Source organism: Rattus norvegicus, chromosome 11, assembly GCF_021556685.1.
Source record: "Rattus norvegicus strain SHRSP/BbbUtx chromosome 11, alternate assembly SHRSP_T2T, whole genome shotgun sequence".
Taxonomy (NCBI): Eukaryota; Metazoa; Chordata; class Mammalia; order Rodentia; family Muridae; genus Rattus; species Rattus norvegicus.
Window position 1 is genome coordinate 82856403 of NC_141544.1, and position 21090 is coordinate 82877492.

The 21090-nt window shown below is 42.0% G+C and overlaps 1 protein-coding gene across 36 annotated transcripts in view; it reads right to left on the minus strand.

Annotated features, from left to right (window-relative positions):
- Dlg1 (discs large MAGUK scaffold protein 1) overlaps nucleotides 1–16642 on the minus strand; it is a 191584-nt gene extending 174942 nt beyond the window's left edge. For 24 of the 36 annotated variants that reach the window (XR_015632604.1, XR_015632601.1, XR_015632602.1 and 21 more), the window contains exons 1-4: nucleotides 15701–15883; nucleotides 15192–15243; nucleotides 14379–14510; nucleotides 1748–1914 (exon numbers count right to left, since the gene is read on the minus strand). Coding sequence is in view for 27 of the 36 variants with exons in the window: in XM_087575509.1 (XP_087431635.1) it covers nucleotides 1748–1914; nucleotides 14379–14510; nucleotides 15192–15210 (318 nt within the window). In the remaining 9 variants the exon portion in view is untranslated. 36 annotated transcript variants of the gene reach the window in all.
- Nucleotides 16643–21090: the final 4448 nt, after the last annotated feature.

Sequence of the window (21090 nt, forward strand, 5' to 3'; positions counted from 1 at the left end):
GTGGTAAAGTGCTTGCCTAGCAAGCGCAAGGCCCTGGGTTCGGTCCCCAGCTCCGAAAAAAAGAAAAAAAAGAAGAAGAAAAAAAAAAAACAAAAACAAAACACAAACCTTTTAATCTATGTCTAAGACAATAAATAGGCAAACTGTAACTAGGGTTTGGAGAATTGGCTCAGTAATTAAGAGCACTTACTGCTCTTGCAGAGGACCTGGGTTCAATTCCCAGCAACCACAAGATGACTTATTACTGTCTGTATCTCAACCCCCAGGGAACTGTATGTTCTCATCTGACCAGCTCAGACACTAAACTAGGCATGTATGTGGCTCACATACAAACATAAAGGCAAATGCACATACATATAAAATAATTAATCTAGAAAGCTCTGTCTAGGTTTATCATGAGAATAATTTATATAAAAGAGAAGTATATGCCTCACATTCTAGAGTCTAGGAAGCCTAGAGTCTAGGCATGAGCTCTGGTAAGGGACATCTTGCTTCACTCTCACAGGTAGAGGGCAGACCTAAACTTTGCCATAAGGCTTCTTTTATAAGGACCACTTGTGACAAGCGAGCCCTCCGGTCCTCTCCACTTCTGGGGGTAAGGGTTGATTCAGAGCCTGGCACATGCCAGACAACTTAGTTTGGAAGCAGTAACAGTAACTACAGACATTTTTAAACTGCTTTTGAAATAGACCACAGGATGAACTCTCATTATAGCAAACAATGTATCAACTAAAGAGGATGGTAAAACAAAGTATCCAAGAAAAAAGTAATTTTTAAAAAGAGAGAGAAAAAAAGAAATAAGAATACATACACAGAGAATTGTATAAGATTCTATCAGGGTTACTAAGAGAACTATAAATTCAATGTTAAAAGTTTTGATATCCAAAGATAGACTTGTGAAAACTAGCTAGCCTTAAGCTGGGTCAATCATTTTCTTTTAGATTTCTTTCTTTTTTATTTTTCAGCTTTAAAATGTAGGAGAGGGATTATATGTGCTCAATCATACCACTCTAAAATGCTAGTTATGAAACAACATATTAAATAAAAAAGAAAGTGAAAACTTGGGACTCTTCATTCCCATGTGCTACACAGCTCCCCCCTTCTCTCCTATTACTCATCAAACAGAAGCTGATTCAATTTTCCAGGCACAGTCTAGTGCTAACAGAGGGGCTAGAATCAAATTCAGAGACAACCACTTTTAAATGACTAATGCTTCTCAGGCAAAACCCTCACTACAAAATGACACACCATCTCCAACTCTACTAGCAACAATATAGCACAGCCGAAAAAGACACCACCCATTACCAAACAGCGTTAAAACTCAAAGAAGTTAGCAGTTTTAACTAGAAAACTGTAAAAGCTAATGCTGGCTGGAAGGACTGCTAGTCGTCAATGAGTTCTAATGCAACCGGTTCTTCAAGTCAATCAACAGAGAATTCTTAACGTAAGTAAGGTCTCAGAGCCACAATTATAGTCTTTCTTTAGTCAAGAACACCAAGCAAAGTCATCTTTCAAACTACAGTGGCCATGTTAATAATTATACAAATGGAGCTTTTTAGGTCTACTATCAAGACACCAATATCCTAAAACAAGTATTTCAGACCTCCAACAGGTTAAAAATTTCAAGACAGAACCAAGATTCTTGACTTTTTAAAAATATTTCAATTCTATCCTCTACCTCATTATTATTTTCAAAGTAAGACCCATCTTAAAAAGGAAGGTGGTCACTTTATGGGAACTCTCTCACCTCTACTGGAGGGCTAAGGCCGCCGGGCAGGCTCTCTGAAGTCACAGCAGCACTTGAAAGGCTGCCACTCTCCCAAGGATTCCCGGGTTGGACCGGTTCACACTGCTTTGAATGATCCACACATTTTGGATTATCAAGTAAGGTCACTTCATAAAATTCTTGAATGTCTAGAGATGAAGAAAACAATTTCAAAAGCATGAAAAACTATGCAATGTTAAAACAGCATAATTTGAAGGCCACTTTTGACTATTAGGAAAATAAGTCCAGTTCTACCACACACTTCTTTTCCCCTCAAGACAGGGTTTCTCTGTGTAACAGCCCTGGCTGCCCTGTAACACTGTGTAATCCAGGCTAGTTTCAAACTCACAGAGAAGCGCCAGCCTATACCTGTCAAGTGCTGGAATCAAAGGCGTGTGCCACCAACTACGGTTCAACAGCGTACTTTTAACTTTAACAGGTTTTTCCTCACTTCATTATGCCACAACTGCATCACAACCTACAAGGAACCATATAAAGTCTTAGAAACTTTATACTTCAAAAGTTGCTTATTTTGAGAGATGGCTCAGTTAAGACTGCCCAGTGCTCTTACAAAGGACTTCAGTTGGGTTCCCGGCATCCATGCAAGGGAGGGCACCACTGCCTGAAACTTCAGCCCCAGGGTACCCAATGCCCTCTCGTGGTCTCTGAAGGCACCTCCACATAAGCCTACACACAATGCACATGTTCAAAAATATCTAAACAGTTAAGGTGCCATGGACTGGGGAGGGGTTAAATGGTGGAAGGGACAGTGGCATTTTTCTTAGATTGGTAGGTTACCCATGTTCCCTCCAGTAGATGGCCCATGCCCATGCACTTAAGGGTAGCCCTAATTAGACTCAGAAGGTCATTAAAAACTGTACTTGAAATGAAGGTGGAAAGTAGATATGAGAGAAGAGTCTAGGGGAACTAAATGGGAAATCATAGGGTAAATATGATCAAAATACACTATAAATGTGTAAATGTGTAAAATTTTCAAACAAATATTTTTTAAAAAGTGCTGTGTCAAAATCCTCTTATCAATTAACTACAAAAAATTACTCTCTGATAATGTTTATTGTGAACTGTGTAAGAACTGAGCATAATAAAATACCTAGCATGCCAGCATATAATATACTCTTCTTTTGGTTCTTTTTTTCAGAACTGGGGACCGAACCCAGGGCCTTGTGCTTCCTAGGCAAGCGCTCTACCACTGAGCTAAATCCCCAACCCCTAATATACTCTTAATAAATAGTGGTTAATATCATTATTATAAATTGTTCAAATGAATCATTATCGATATTTTACATCTTTGTTATCTCTATTCAGACTGAGAATTAAATCCTCATATAGTTTTAACTGTCCTAACCAAAGTGAAACACATTTTTAAAACCAAAGAACTAGAACATTTCCAACTCTGTAGTCTGCAAATCTAAGAGGAAATGAGAAACAATCACTTAAAAGTTGATAAAAAGTATGAAAGAAACCATTTATTCAGACTAGCACAGCATAATTTAAAAGATAAAATTACTTTGCCCCCAGCTGGAGTTCAGGACTTTACTGTACTAACAGCATTAGCAGTGGCTAGTCACACAGCTCAGTAACACTGAGTGACAATTACCCCATGATTAGACTTCACACTGGGAGGCCCCTACCGGCATAATTTAGAATTTGTTAGGGAGAGGGAACTGTTTAACAGCCAATATGGGCATTATCCTGAATAAATCACGAATAACTATAAATAGCATTTCGAGTAACTTTTATTTCTTGTTTCTTACTATTTTAAAAGTATCATTTATGCTCCTTAAAACCGTACTTCATTGAGCCAAGGAGAGAGCTCAGCAGGTAACGGTGCTTGTCACCAAACCTGAGGCCAATCCCTAGGACGCACATAGTGGAAAGAACTGACTCCTACAAGTTGTCCTAAGGTTTCCACATTCAAACTGTGGCACTTGCATACCCATACACAATTATAATAAGTGAAATGTAATAAAATATTTTTGAAACCCCACATTCACAAGACAGTAGGGACAAAGTAGTTCTGTTTGCAGTTTTAACCAGCAGAACTTAAAAAAAAACAAAAAACAAAAAACAAGTAAAGTACTAATTAAAAACTAATGTTTATACACTGACGATGAAATCCACCCATCTGAGGAGCTGTTAAAGTTATCACTGGTGGGGGTTGGGGATTTAGCTCAGTGGTAGAGCGCTTGCCTAGGAAGCGCAAGGCCCTGGGTTCGGTCCCCAGCTCCGAAAAATAGAACCAAAAAAAAAAAAAAAAAAAAAAGTTATCACTGGTGGAGAGCTGGCTCAATGGCTAGGCTGGCTCTTGCAGAGGACTGGGGTTTGGTTCCCAGTACCCACGTGGTGCCCTGTGACCACCCTCAAGCTCAGTCGCAGGGGTCCAGCATCCACTGCCCTCCTTCTGGCTTCTTCAGACCTCGGGCAAATACGCAGATGCTGATAAAAAATTCTTACACATAAAATGAAGACACTGTCTGTTTTTTAAAGAATATTACCTAAGAAAACTGGATATGAGAGAATGTTATGGACCCGAAATCACTGCACAAAGCTGACACAGCCATCATGAAGCCAAGACTCAAAATCACTGTCTCTCCCATCAGGCATCCTCACCAAAATTACTTAGCTTCAACCTCCATCAAGTCTTCAGAACTAATTCTAGTTCACAGGAAATACAGCAGCAAATAAAAGTCAAAAAACACCCTAAAGCAAACCATTAAACAACACCCAAACTGGACACCTCATGTTCTTAGAAAGCCAGCTCACAAGTAGGAGAAGAAATGACTTACAGACTACTCTGAATTTTGTACAAAAGAACTGAGGAGAGAACCAACTGCAGAGCTCGAGTCTGAATTACCAGTGAGTCACTAGTGAATTACTAGTGAATTACCGATGAATCACTAGTGATGTAGGGTGGGGTAGGCAGATATAAGCAGCAATGCAAAAAGGTAGGGAAATATGAACTGCCTTCCAGAACATACTAAGGAATATCTGTAATAGAAGTAACATGTGGAATATTTAATATATACTAACTAGTTAGTAAGACTGTCTTTTCTTTAAAATTCTGTGTGTGGTGCATTTGCCTGCAAGTGTCTGTGCATAAGCATGCAGTGCCCTTGGAGGCAAGAAGAGAGGTCAGACCTCCTGGGTCTGGAGTTCTCATCTGTTGTGGGTGGTGGAGATTGAGCCTGGGTCCTCTAAAGAGTGGCTACTTCTCTCAACCGCTGAGCCACTGCCCTAGCCCCTCAAACAGCTCTTCCTAATTTGTTCTATTTAAACTCCTACAGCTGAAGAATAAAATACCAATCCTGTTTTAGTTGTATCAGGATTAATACAAAATGAGCTGAGTTAAAACCACTTAGAGTGTCTATTATAAACAAAACAAAAAATAAAAAGCAAGTATTAACAGGATATGAAGAAAGTAGACCCCTTCTTCACTACTCATGAACAAACATGTAAATGGTAGAAACTGCTACTGAAAATGGAAGGGTCGCTTCTAAAAATACTAAAACCCAGGATTACCCTGTGGTCCAGCAATCCCGCTCCCTCATATACATACAAAAAAAAAAAAAAAGACTGAACCAGACTGACAGACATGTATACTACTGATGACTAAGGTGTAAGGGCTGAAAGGTGAAGATACACTATCCCTCAAGACTGAGTGAATAAATCAAGTACAATATGTATGTACGAAGAAATATAATCTATCCTTTAAAGGGAATAAGGCCTTAATATATTTTATATGGAAGGATAAATCTTGAAAATATCTTTAAATGAAATAAGCCAGACATAAAAGGACAAATATGATATTCATTCCATCTGTATGAAGTATCCAAAACACCAAATTCAGAGGCAAAAAGTGAAATGCTCACTAGGAGTAGAGGTGAGGAGCCTTGTAAAACAGGCATGAGGTGCTGGCTATGAGGGGTTTTGTTTGTTTGCTTGTTAATGGAGACATAATTACTGATCAAAAAAGGAATTCCAGCTTGAGTTGAAAATAATTAAAAATTAAGATGCTAAATTTTATACTATGTATACTTTCCCACAAAGCAATAAGTAAATAAAAACAGAAGAGTTTTAGGATGAAGAATGTTGACAGCTTGATCACAAGAAGGCAGGCTCTGAAATGCTACCTTATGGGCATGGCATGGCTGTGGTACACGTGAACTCCTAACAGGTAGCTGCCGGTGCACACACAGGGCTTATACACAGCAAGCCAGTAAACAGTCACAGAAAAGGAAGGGACTCATGGTCCACCTCAAGGAGCTAATGATCGTAGAAGTGCTGGGAAAGGGAAGTGACTATCTTAACAACATAGTCACTGGTAAACTACCATGTTCACACCCTGGTTAAGGGTGGAGGGTCGCAGGGCTAAACCAAACAACCATCTGTAATTCCATCGCCAAGGGCTCTGATGCCCTCTGTGGACTCTGTGGGTACCAGGTATGCTTATGGTGTATACACATGAAGACAAACACCCATACACGTAAAAACTAATAAAAATTAGTAACAATAGATATATTTTAAAACCCAACATCAAAAATGTCTTTGAAAGAATGAGAAAACTGAAGGGTGAGGGTTAAGTGTAGGGTATAACATCAGAGATAGAGTGCTTACCTAGCACATACAAAGCCCGAGGTTTAGTGGTTTAGCGTGTGGTTGGTGTGTGTGTGTGTGTGTGTGTGTGTGTGTGTGTGTGCCGCACATGTGTGTGTGTGCACACACACACACCCACTTCCTGCTGTGCCTCACTATGCAGAGTGTTCTAAACAAGTCAATTACTTCATCTGGTGTTCAACTAAAGTAACTGAAACGTTATGCCACTAGAGGAAAAAAAAAGTATAGTCATGGTTTATTAACTAGATACATTTTTCACCTTATATAATAAATTTATATCTTTTCAAGATTTACTTGGGTTATTTCTGTGTGTGCGTGCCTGTGCATGTTTGAGTGTGTGCATCAGAATGTAAATGTGTACCCATGAATGCAAACCCACCCCCCCTGAGGACGGAGGTACAGGTACTTGAGCGCCTGATATCTCCAGCCTGTCCTTACGTGCCAACCTTAATCAGTTCTCACACAGCAAACAGCTTTAATGTTCTGTTTAAGATGCTTTACAAAAATCAAAGTATCTCTACAAATACAGAGAATAACATTTACTTGTATTTTACAAAAACTATACTTGTCTAACGTTAAATGTTTTAGGTAGAACATGTACTATCCTTAGGACAGACTCCATCTTGGAGGGCTACAGGGAATACATCTAGAGAGCAGGACGGCAGTGGAATACAAGCTGCCATTGCAGAAGGAAATCATCTATCAGCTCATCTGACAGAGCCAAAGACACTCAGCATACTTCTAAATCAGAGACCCTCAGCATACTTCTAAATCAGAGATACTCAGAGCACACCGTAAAGATACTCAGCACACTTCTAAATCAGAGCACACCGTAAAAGACACTCAGCACACTTCTAAATCAGAGCACACCGTAAAAGCCTCTTGGATGCCCAAAGAAATACCTAACATAATTTCAAGATTACGACCAATTTATATTTCGCACACTGGAAACTCAGTAGGTGTTGATGTAGTACATAAAAATAAGTTATCTCCATTCTTCAAACATCACTTGGCAAACATGAATATTCCTTTTAAAGGTATATGGCTGTTACTCATAAGGTGGACCTGAAGTGCTAAAGAAATGAGACACATCATAAAGACACAGAGTCAGCTTGAGAAGGGCACCCCTGAGCTAAACCTGAGACCATCTACACATCAAAAGCATTAGGATGGTAAAAATGAAAACCACTGAAAGAAACAAGACTTCTGCAAAGTGCACAGCAGATGAACAGAGAGGGCTTCTGACTATAATAAAATACCAAGAGTTAACTGGGAAACACAAGGAAGTTGCTATTAGGTAACTATCACTTTTCAACAAGCACAGTAACAATTACTTCAAACAAGAATCATTTATGATTTTACTCAAGAGTAACATATGTAAACGGTTCACATATGCTTTTAAAGGAAAAGCTACTAGAAAGAAGAGAAATAAGACAACATATAATCAGGTGATCAAAATTAATGTTACCAAGGAAGGGAAGATGATGCTGCATACTTCTGGGTATACAGAATCCTAACCCAAGAATACAAAATCTGAATGTAATTGCAAACATCAGAGAAACCCCAAATGAAAAACATTATATAACAGCATAAGAGAGGAGCTGGAGAGACGGCCCAGCAGTTAGGAGCACTGGCTGCTCTTCCAGAGGACCCAATATGGCAGCTCCAAGTGTCTGTAAATCTAGTTCAAGGGGATCTGATGCCTTCCTCTGGTCTCCATGGGCACTGTAAACATGTAGTACACATGCATACATGCAGGCAAAACACTATTAACTTACAAAATAAAAATAATCTTTTTTAAAGGAGATAACATTATTAAAAAAATGTCAATGTTGGAGCTTCTTGGGACACAGAAAGACTTCAGGCTCAGGGTCTGCCTGGGCTGCAAGGCAAGCTCAGGGTCCATCCTGGGCAACATAGCAAGACACTGTTTATAAAAGAAAATTTAAAAATAAAGTTTTAAAAGTGCCATGGCTCAGAAGTAAAACTGTTTACTTAGCACAGAGAGAGAGAGACGGATATCATAAAGTCAAGAGAGAAGGGCCCTAGACAGATGCGATGACGGAATGCCCAGTTCCCATCTCCGTCCTACACGGAGGAAAGACGGTCATCTTACAGAGAAGAAATAGCTTAGAAATAGTCAGACACTTTTACAGCTCAACTGGGGTAAGCAAATAAACAACTCAATTGAATCAAAACCAGTACATGCAAAGTCAAGAGAAATTCTGTGAATTCCAGTCTAATCCATCTCTTACGTTTCCCTGTTCAACTTCCAGACACACTTAAAAATACAAGTTAGTAACAGGTTGAAATGTAACTTCTGTTACAGTAAGAAAAAACACAATTTTAACATCTTACCTACAGAGTGTAAGCTCTCAAATCCTGATTATAAAATCAATTTACTATAAACATTTTCCTTGAAAATAATACCTTAAAAATAAATTAAAAACCACCAACCCTACAGGCCAGCATGTCTTAAACTTGCTATTATGCTTATTACATTTAATGTAATATAATGATAAGGATATTGTAATTAAAGAAGTAGAAGTTCTGGATTCAAATTAGAATTCAATTTTACACTACACAAGTTAGTATCAGAAGGTTCATGGGTAAAACTAGTTATTTCTTAGTGCCTCAAACTTCTAATCTGTAAAGTGGTTTGGCCATCTCAGTGTTAAATATACCTCATAGGACCGAGGACTAAATGAAATGCAGCCATTATCACTTTACATGACCCTCAGCAATACAGTTGTCATGGGTTATATGAAGTCCTTGCTAGGAAAAAACAAACAAAGCTTCAATTAAAAAGAAACAGAGGGGGTTGGGAATTTAGCTCAGTGGTAGAGCGCTTGCCTAGCAAGCGCAAGGCCCTGGGTTCGGTCCTCAGCTCCAAAAAAAAAAAAAAAAAAAAAGAAACAGAGAACCTAAACATACTTTTTTCCTCCATAGACATAAAAATGATGAAGAGGAAGGAAGAAAGAAGGTCAAAATCACTAAAGCTATCGTGAGATAACAGCTCACACTTACACAGATGTCCACCATCACAAACACAAGAGTAGCAAACAGTGACAAGAATAAAGAGAAAAGCATGCTACCCTACTGGTGGGAACAAGATCTGTGAAGAAATTAGTAATAGAACTACCAGACAACCCAGGAGCCCCAGGATGTCCTGGGAACAGATACAACCAAAGGAGATAAAAATCACCATCCTGTAAAGATATCTATGTGCCCATGTCCACGGCAGCATACTCATAGTTCATAAGACAGGAAAACAATTTAAATCTTTGTAATGTTCCAGAAGCTTTAAAGATGTACTGGGTGTGCACACACATATACATTCACACATACAAATTCATTCTTTAATAAAAGTTTCATCTATCACAACATGAACGACCTAGAGACACTGTGCTAACTAAAATAAGCTGGACACATACAAACACTGCCTGGCTTCACCTTGGTGTGGAATGCTTAAGGAAGAATGAAAAGTATGTCCTTCGTATGCAAGATGACACGTTAACTGCTTCACTATGTCGTACTTTACTATTGATCCCTATATCTCATGACATCATTTTGTAAACCTCAAATATACACATTAAAATCTAACTTATAAATAAGGTTCACTATAGCCTCTCCACATGGTTACCCTGGCCCCGATCTGTGTAGCTCCTAACCTTGGCCTGAGGTTTCTTTTTACAGTGGGCAGTAGTTAATGCAGAGGTCCCCTGATCCAAGTGCTCTGGTAAGTATGAACGCTCAGAGATCACTATAAGCAGGTCCTCCCACCAAGGCTCAAGGAACTCGGCAGAGATGGGGTAGAAAGGAGGAGGGTGAGCAATGTGAGACGCTGGCTTTGAACTGGCCAGTGCACATGAACCCTTAGCACCTGAGACTGCCTGCACAAGAGCAAGCAGTACGAATCCCAGTATGGATGGCTGAGGGGTTCAAGACCCCACAACCTGCTGAAAAGGCTGCTAGGGGAGAATCATTCTCTTCATGTGTGTGGCCAATGGCAAGCTGCCCATACATATAAGCAGTACTAATTAGACTCAGCGAAATTAAAAAACAAAACAAAACAAAAAAAAAAAAAAAAAAAACATGAAGTTGGGATACTCCAGGAGAAGTTGAGGGGTGGGGTGGGGGGTATAAACTGTAGATATTTTAAAAATAAAAATAATTAAAAAATAAAAAAATGGCACTGTAGCCCAAAGGTAGAGTGCTTATTCAGCATTGTTTAATCTCTTAATGCCTTCCCTTAAATAAAATTAAAGCCTGCTATTTATTGCAGATAATAAAAAAGCATACCAATAAAACAGAAACATGCAAACCACATGACTACATTTACCCACGGACTTAAAGACAGATCTTGAAATCAGAATCCTGACTACAAAGAAAGCCATGTGCTAAGAAACAGCTACAGGGGTAGACTTGGTAGGAAATCTCCAGACTCCCAGGGTCACTCTGAATCCCAGTCACCCTAAAATCTGAGTATCTGGGTTCTGATACAATCAAATTATGTTGAGTCTATCTATCCCCAAGCTTTCAAATGTAATATTGGATATGGGAATAGAAAACGTGTTACATTTTCATAGACGTTCTGAATGAATGACAAAAGAATACTACTTTCTATTTATACAAAAACCATCACCAGATATGTTTCAGACTAAATTCTAAACAAATGTGCAAATAATGTGTTTTGTTGATGTAATTTTAAATATTTATTCTAAAGAAAACACTTAGCTGAAGCCAGGCATGTTAGCACATACCTTTAATCCCACCTAGGAGACAGGTAGAGTTTGTGGCCAGCCTGGTCTATATTTTGGAGTACCAGGCCAGTCAAAGTTTCATAGTGAGACCTTGTCTTAAAAAAAAAAAAAAGAAAAAGAAAAAGAAAAGAAAAGAAAAAAAGAAAGTAAAAACTTAGCTGAAACTCAAATTTGACTGCTTTTCAAGAATTTTCAAAGTTTTGAATTATTATTCAATATTACTACTCAAGTACCAGAACATTTTCTACATCTTATTAAATTGTAAATATTGTCGATTATAAGCTGCATCACTATTTCATGTGCCAGCAGAAGAAATAATAATAATCATAATAATAATAAAATAATAATAATAACACAAACAGACTTTAAACCCACAACCAAACAACCAATTCACAACAGCATACATAAACAGATGTGATTGCTCACATCTGAACTGCAGCACTCAGGAGCCTAGCTGCCGGCTACACAGAAGAGAAAGCGGGGCAGGGAATGGGGATAGCATTTATAAGATACTGCCCACATCCAGACACTTTTTAAAATTTTAAAACAGGGTCCAGTGAGATAGTTCAGGACATAAAAGCACTTGACACCAACTCTGATGATCTGAGTTCAATTCCCAGATCATCCGTGATGGGAGGAGAAAATGAACTCCTAAAAGTTGTTCTCTAGTCAACACAAGCATCACATGTGTGCTTATACACATAAGTGCACATACATACACATTCTCTCTCTCAATATAATAAAAATAAAATTTTAAGCAGTATTACAGAACAGATACAATGTAGCCTGTCCTTTCAAATAACCCCAAAGTATCAAAAAGCCAATGCATATACCAACTGGGGGGAAAGACTTAACATTTCCATAACACCAAACCCTACAGACTCATATAAACTTTTATCTCATGAAAATAGTCAATACTAACTTATTTCAAAATCAACAAATAATAATAATGAAATTACACTCAGTGTATAACATGCCTCCCTGCTCCACCCCCCAAAAAAACAAAAACAAAACAAAAAAACCCTACAAACTGGTAATTCACTAAAACCTAAGAAAACTGAGTTCCAAACGACTGTCGATAACTGCCAGATGGCTTTTTGTCAGCTCTGGTCATTGAGACAAATGTCTCCTTTAAATCTGGATGTTCATTCACATGCTACCACTGAAGGAAGAGCACCCTGTCCACCATTTCTCAGTATAAACATGGACAGAATGGACTGGTTTTTAACACAGGATGGTTTACCAGCTAAATAGCACACTGAAAAGCTATTTAAAGTGTAAAGAACAAGATCTTAAAGTTTCAGAATGAGAAGCAAACTAGAGAAATATTTTGTGGTGTTGCTCTGTTTTATTTTGAGACAAGGTCAATGTAGCTCAGACTCCTCTTATGCCCACTATTTAGCCATGTTGGACTGGAATTCGTGATCCTCCTGCCTCAGCTTCATGTGCTAAAATAATAATACGTACCAAGAATGACTGCATTAGTGCAGCAGTGTCCACTTAGTAATAATGCCCAAACCAACCCTGTCTATTCCGACATGCTTAACGTCCAGTGACTTCTACTCCACTAAGTCCGATACCGCTTAACTTTAATATTAAACAACGAGTAAGCCCAAATAACAAAGTCCGTAACTAACAATATTATAAAGACAGATAAAATTCTCTAGTACAAACTTAAATAGATTATCAAAATTTAACTATGCATATGAATAAATATTCAAAACAGGCCAGAGGACTATGCAACAACGGCCTCAAAGCAGAGCAAGTCCAACCATAACATGGTAAGGGTCGAGTCTATTTAGTTTTCTCAGGTTACAGCTTTCCCTTACAGTCAGACTGCAGTCCATATGCACATGTGTATGCAGATGAGGACATACAAGTCATGCTAGGGTTTTCCCTAATGTGTCTCTATTAAATAAAAATTTCTAGGTTTAATGTTATCTAGAAAACTACATAACTAAAATATTGTTTTTCTCTTCCTCATTGGCTGGGTTTTTCCTCCAAGGAACCAAGGTGATGACCTATTGGGACCTTAAAGGTAATGGCCTGGAAAACAAGTGCAAATGTGTCCTCTCACATTGTGAAAATGCTGATAATCTCTGAGGATGGGTGGGTGACACTGGCAGTTCACCCTCTCCCCACCCTTAATGCATGTCTTTAAGTCTGTAGTAACACTAAACTCTAAAAAGTTATAAGGTCTACCAAGCCTGTACAAGGCTAAAGAGCATCAATAGAGCAATAAGTTATCTGACAAGGCACACATTGACAACAGTGTTCAAATCACACCAGTAATCAATCTATCAGCACACACGTGTGTGAGGCCTATCCGCTGGGAAGTTACTGAGAAAATGGACATAATGAGAGAAAGCATAGGTCTTATTTGAACGTGTTAGACAGTCCTTACTTAATTTTTTTTAATCTTACTATTGAACCTGGAGGCAATAAACCACCTGGTTCAGTAGTCAGGTGAGAAAAACAGAAATTTCATTTTTAAAAGAACCTGCTGTCTTTAAAAGTCTTAAAAGCCCACTCTTCACTTACTCGCCCACAGTCTACAGTTACTAACCAGCCTAAACTGGATGAATGGGCTCTCTGATATTTAATCACTAACCGTGTCAGGAACTAGTCAGGACTTTGGACTACTTGTCCAACTCTTTAAAACAACGAACTATCTCATATTTAAGATACAGGTAGGTAAGAATAAGACTGTTACAATGCTATCTGTAGAATAAGATAATTATTAGACATCACCTCTGAGATCATTCTCCAGGTCTAAAACTCATACTATAGGAATGTCAAATTTAACAGAGGTGTATATCAAAGAGATGACTGCTCTCCAACACAGCAGAACCCTTCAAATATCTTCAAGGATTCCAGAGAAATACAAGTCAACTACAGAAACACCAACAATAGTTCAGGAACCATTGATGTTCCTAAAACATTTCTACAACTTGTCCATCTTTCAATAGGTAACTCTAAAACTTGAAACGGTATTCTCAGAGGGCACAGAAATAACCATACCAGTAAGTTTTTTCTGGTAATTAAATACCTTTAGAAGCAACAGTGGCCTACTGCAAAACATAAGCACAGTAGAGATGTTCCAAGTTAATGGCCGTCCCCGGAGAGCCAAGCACATTGTCATTCTAAGTTTCACATGACAGAGAAGCACCATGCATTAGTACAGTGGTCACAAGTAAAACAGTTTTAATTCTCACCTATTAAAGCCTGAAAGAGGTTGCTCTGAAATATGCTAATAACCCGCTCTATGGAACTCCTGAGCTGTCTGTCTTCGGTTTGGCTTAGTTTCGACCGATATTCTTCCAACAGATGCAATGCTCTCTGGGTATCTGAAAAGACAAGTACGGTGAAAATTTCATGTATATATTTAGGGTCTGTGTCTGCATGCATACTTACAAGAAAGTGCTACATGCTACGTCTACAAGACATCTAAAGAGTTCCCCAGAGCCTCCAAGTCAAGTGGGGTCAGCGCTACAACCATATTCCATTCCCTGCTAAGACGAAAATACTTTAAAGGCTTTATATCACACTAGAGGAAGGAGAAAGTAGTGGCTGTGGACTGACAGCCTCCAATACTTAAAGACCATCTAATTAAACTGGTAACAACTTGGTTTTAGAATGCCTAATAGACAAGAACAAGTTATCTCCAACTTGGTCCTATAACCAAATTTTAAGTTTTTAAACATCGGTTCTTAGCTACTCTCAGTTGTTCACAAAATAGTGGTGCTATGAATGAAAAGTGAAATACTGAAGCAACGAAGTTTTTAAAAAGACATGGCAGGGGGCTGATTGATTGCTTCAGTAATCACTACAGATGTGGAGAAGGTGTGTGCAGCGAACTAGGTGTTTCCACCCTCTGAAATGATGTGGAGCTTAGATACCGTAAGGAATAAAGGCGAGAGCCTGCTGATTCATCAAAGTCACACAATCCTTTTAAAAACAGTAACCACAACACTGATGTATGTTACAGCCAGTGACAGCCACAAAACAGTTCCAAAATAAATTCTCACCTTGCTTCCGGACCGGCATTTTTTCCCAGAAGCAGGAAGAAGGCACACACACCTTTACAAACACAAAACAGGAAGAAAAACTTGAACTAAGGCAAAGAACTGAACCGTGGATCCATTCGTTCCCCCCCCCCAAACCCCCCACCCCCGTCCCAAACTCTCAACTAGGAAAAACTCCAACCTTGGAGGAACTGCCCACCTTTCAAAGTTTTCCCAAGTGAAAAGCAGGAGCCTCAACCCCCCCAGCAGTGTCAGCCAAGGCAGAAAGCCGGTTCTCGGGGGTCGCTATGCCCCCTACAGATTAAGATCGGACCCAAGCCCGCTTCGGAATGTTCCTCCAGAGCTTCCCCCTCCGCAAAGAGCACCTGAAGAGGAGCAGCCGGGCCGCCGCCGCGGCGTGCTTGCCACGCTCCCCACCTGCTGCCGCCCGCCGGCCCGTGTCCAGCCGCGCAGCGCCCAGCCAAGCGCCGGGTTGCTCCCCCGGCCCGCTCCGGCCCCCTCCTCTCGCTTGCCTGGCTCCTCGCTCGCCTCCTCCCGGCGGCGACTCCAGCAGGGGCCGGACCGGACAGCCGCCGCTCTGTGCGCCGCCCTCGCGCCGCTCATGCACCCCTCCGCGGCCTCCACACCTGCGGCTCCGCCGCAAAGTTCCCGCGAGCGGCGAACGCGGGCGCCCCGGGTGCGCTCCGGCCAGACTCGGAGCAGCTCCCCGCCCGGCCCCGCTCCACGTACCCCGCCCCGCCCCGACTCGAGCTCAGCTGAGGGGGTGAGGGGACGGGGGAGGAGCTCCTCTCGGCGGCCGCACCCCCGCGCCGCTCTCTCCGCCTCGGCCGCCGCCGCCTGCCCTCTCGCCGCCGCTCGCGGCCCCGCTCGCCCGCTCGCCTCCGGGCCGCCCCACCCCCGGAACCTCGCCTCCTTCCGCGCCCCCAGTCGCTCTCCCCCTAAACTTTCCGCCAAGATGGCGGCCCTGGAGCTGGCCTGCCGCGCGCCCACGTGACTGCTTTCCCGACGCCCTCAGCCAATGAGAAGTGAGGAGGCGGCTCGCTCGGAGCCCGGGGCTCCGGGCGCTGCTACCTAGGGGTTGGCAAAGGGAGGAGGGCTGGGAGGGGGTTGGAGTAGTGGAAGGAGGGACCCTTCAGCATCCAGAGGGAAGCGCCTTGCTGAGAGGCGCTCCAGTCGAAGTGGCTCTAAGGACAAAGGAGTTGGCACGCGCTCTACAGGTGGTCCGAAGTGTCTTTGGGACAGCTAGCCTGCCCGTCGCCCTAGCCCACCCAGGGTGGCCTGCAGTTCTGAACTAGCGCGCTGGACTCGAGATGATGGAGACTGAAACAGAGAAGTGACCTCACCTGCGCCAGATCCAAGAAACAAGCTCCAGACACCCCTTAACCTCACTGAACACGTGCTGGCCAACTTCAAGGCTGGAAGAGTACCTGGCACGCCCGGGGTGGATCCCCAACAGGGAAAAAGGAGTTTGTGCAGGCTGCGCCGGTCACCCACGTTAAGGGGCGGAGAAAGAAGGGACTTCGGAGGGGAAGGGGTAATCTGCGTCTTCCACTTTTGACTGGTTTTTAAAGTATTCGTTTGTCCAAAAAGGTTTGAGGAGTTTCATTAAGGACCGGATGTAAAACGGAGACTGATTAGTTTGGTAAACGTTTGAGGGTTTCAGGGGACTTTTAGGTGTAAGTGGTTAACTCCTAATATGAGCCGTTTAATGATGAAATTTTTCATTCATTTATGCCTGCATTCATCTGTGCGTTCATGAATGTGTCCCTGCCCAGTGATGCTCCCAAGAGTTACCCATCTTATGGAGGACCCTTTAAGAAACTCACCTGTCTACCTGGTGGTGGTAGCACAGGACTTTAATCCCAGGATGCTAAGGCAACCTAATCTTTTTGAGTTCCAGGCCAACCTGGGTTACAGTGAGTTCCAGGACAGCCAGGGCTAGACAGAGAAGAAACCCTGTCTTAGGTAAAAGACAAACAAAAAAAGCCTCTCACCTGTAGCTACCTCAGAGACTGAACTACTGCCAGCCCTCACAGCTAGTTTAAATTTCAAGCTCCTCAAAGCAGAGCAAACAGTCCCAAGGGACCCTTGCTCTAGAGTTGAGGCTGCAGCTTGAGGAAGGGGACAGTTCTCCGAGTCACTGCCCAGCTCACTGAGCGGCTTTTAAGCAATAGGAACTTCTCTGCTCCATAGCCCAGGAAAATTTTTCCAAAGTCGTCAGAAGTTATTGAGGCAGAACCAGAAAGGCAGAGACCCATATGTGTCAAACCTTAAGGCTGGATCCGCTTGGATCCAGCTTGGAGATGGTTCACTTGGTTCTTGCCTCCGAGCTGGATGCCCTGAATTCCATTCCTGGGATCCACATGGTCGAAGGCGAGAGGGACCCCCCCCCCACCGCCATGCACTATACACATTTAAAATCAATCCATCAATCAGTAAACTATGGGGGAGTTGTTTGGGGTTTTTTTGTTGTTGTTTTGTTTTGTTTTGCAATAAACCTGACAGGCCTTTCCTGTGTCCTTGACAATGGAAAAGTCAGAGGTGGAACCTTGCACGGTAACCACATAACTCAGGTATGCTAATGACTGGGTTTCACTTTTGGATTGTACCTTAGAATCCTGACTTTCGAGAACCTTAGGACTTTAGAGCTCACGTATACCTACTTTCAATTTGAGGTGGAGAACCAGGTCCAGAAAGGGAAAGAAAAGGTTCCCTAAGTCATCTAAGCGGATCCATGGCCAGAGCGCACAGCGCAGCTCTCCTAGCTCTAATCCTGGGCTCGTTCCTCCCTGAGTCTGAACAAGCATGTTGGCAGCACACTTTTTGGGTCGTTGCATTAGGCATACTGGGATCTTGATCAGTGGTAACAGCCACCCTGCATAGAGGAGAGCAAACAGGGATGGCTCCTGAAAGAAAGGGATCTTACTAGATAAGTGGAGGTTATTTAACAGTGAAAATGTCTATTGGCGTTGTGTCATTGTCAAGACTTCCCTGGCACGCTGCCGAGGCAATGACTCCAATAAGGAAGCATTCTTAACCACTGTCTCTCTGGTCTGCATGGAACCCTTTTAAGAATAAAGTTTCTTAGTACAACAATGCCAAGCAACCAGAGCTTCCAGGGACTAAGCCACTACCTAAATACTATACATGGACTGAGCCTGGACTCTGACCCCATAGGTAGCAATGAATATCCTAGTAAGAGCACCAGTGGAAGGGGAAGCCCTGGGTCCTGCTAAGACTGAACCCCCAGTGAACTAGACTATGGGGGGAGGGCGGCAATGGGGGGAGGGTTGGGAGGGGAACACCCATAAGGAAGGGGAGGGTGGAGGGGGATGTTTGCCCGGAAACCGGGAAAGGGAATAACACTTGAAATGTATATAAGAAATACTCAAGTTAATAAAAAAAAAAAAAAAAAAAGAATAAAGTTTCTTGGAACTCAGGGTTGGAGGGAAGGTTGTCCTCTCCCTTGCTTCCACTCTGTTCATATTGTTAAATTGCTAGGAAAGGGAATAGGGGTAGAAATAGTAGCAAGATCCAAACTGTGCTCTCGAGGAGCCCCATAGCAAATGGATGAGGTTCAGGGAGCTCTTGCCAGGGGACCTTGAAGATTACAATCGAAAAGTGTGTTGGTCCTCCTAATGTCATCCTAATCCTGCAGTTTTTCAGCAGTGTATAAATGAACCTAGCACTTGTTCTTCCTTGAAAGGCTAGGACAGATCCAGCTAGAATGTGAGGGGACTTTTACTTCATTTCTGTCCCTCTATGTTAGCTACTTAGTGCTATATAACAAGTTCCTTGATGCTTGGGAATTTAAAAGTGGGACAGGAATTTAGGGGTCCCTTAGTTGGTGGCTCTGGTTTAGGATTTTAAGAAATTGCAATCATTTGAAGGCTTTAATTGAGGCCAAGGAGGTTCTGGGAAGCTGTCAGGGTTGAGGAAAGGTTCTCAGGACATAACCCTGGCTGGCTTGGGACTTTCTGTGGAGGTCAGGCTGGCTTCCAACTTGTTGAAATGCTTTGGGTTTTCACCTCCCAAGCACTGGGATTACAAGTGTACACCACCATACACTGTCGTGAGGCTCTTTCAGCATGGGTAATTCACATGGCTGTTGGCAGGAGGCCTCCGTTTTTCACAGTGAAACCTCTCTAACTCACTGCTTGAGTATCTTCATGACACAGAGACTGACTTTCCCCGGGACAAATGGTCCAAGAGGGCTAGGAGGAACCACAGTATTTCTCATGTCCTAGTTGCAGAAGAAACATTGTTTTGGTGCATTCCGGTTACTTAAAACTAGCCGATTTATGAACAAGAGTTTTATCACAGCACTGGGGGAGTCTACAAGTAGTGACAACCAATTCCTCCACATCAGTGGCTCTCAGCCTTCCTAACGCTGCAACCCTTTAATATAGTTTCTCATGTTGTGGTGACCCTAAGCGTAAAATCATTTTCATTGCTACTTCATAACTGTAATTGTGCCACTGTTATGAATTGTAATGCAAACATCTGCATTTCCTGATGGTCTTAGGAGATCCACAGGTTGAGAATTGCTGCTCTAAATGGTGTCCTTTTTTCTGCACCTTCATGGAAAGGGAGACAAACAGGCTCCCTAAGACCTCTTTAATGAGGGCAGAAATCCCATTTATAAGGGCTGACTTAATATCTCCTTCCAAAAGCAGGTATTCAAGAGCATGACCTGAGGGAAAGGTATCAGGAACCTGGTAGGAGCTGACTCATATCAGAGCATTCAAAGCAGTGATGTCCATACTTTCCAATTAGCTTTTATTTTCACAAACTCTGCCCTACATTTTGCACTTAAATGCATATGGCCCCATATATAACCTCATGACTTCTCCAAGCTCCTCATTAAAAATATACATGCACATGTGCATACCCACAAATCTTAAATAAAAGAAGAAAACAGAGGTTGAATCTGCCCACAAAATTTTCAAGTTAACTTTTCTGTTGTATAGTTTAAAAGCCTTAGGAGTCAAAAGACCACAAAGACAGACCAAACTTCCCATTCTGATACTGATATGTCAGAGATTTGATCTCAAGGAACATTGACTTTCAGGTTCAAACCTTCTTTCCCAGCCCAGGCTACCTTTGCAGCTCTGCATCTAACTTTTCCTTCCTGCCCCCCCCCCCAAGCCCCAGCCTGTCTTCAGCAAAGCTGTACAGATCCTGCCAGACTCTACGGCAGTGTTAGCTCTCAGGCCGGCAGAGTAGCTGTATACTGGCTGTGCCAAGACAACGCAAAAAGAGAAGGATGTGATGCTGTCAAAAAGGCTATGTCAGCTTGCATTGTAAGAGAGACAGGGAAAGTGGCCACAGATAGTGTCTCGAGCACACTATGCCAGAAACATAAGCGGACGTGTCTTTGTCTTTCCATAGTGTCAGAATTTATTGAATAATAATAAATTCACAAAGTCCTGCTGTTTCAATGGCAGCCGGTTGTCATTTAAGAGCAGCTGGCTAAAGCGATGTTGTAGCTTCTTTTATTCCAGTTGTAGTTACTAATACTTTCATATCTCCTGGCACACAGTAAATCTCTCTGTATGCATATATGGAGATTACAGAATGGATACAAGCCAAAGAGGCTACAGCTGAGATTAGGAGGTTTCAGATCAGAAGTGGGCTGGGGTAGAGTCGGCATTGATAAGATAATGAACTGATGGGCTCCAGGAGGGAGCCTTGGGGATCAGGGTTGGGAGCAGTGCTGCAAGAGTTCAATCACTAGGAAAAGTCAGGAGCAGGAAATCAAAAATTCAGGTCCAAAAGGGCAAACAGATGGACTGGCAAGAAGTCCAGGAGTCTGCACAGGCAGCAGAAAACTGAACTGAGCCAAAGCTCCAGAAGCCAAGGAGCCCTTGCTCCTCATCCTTCCTCCTTTTTCACCCCCACC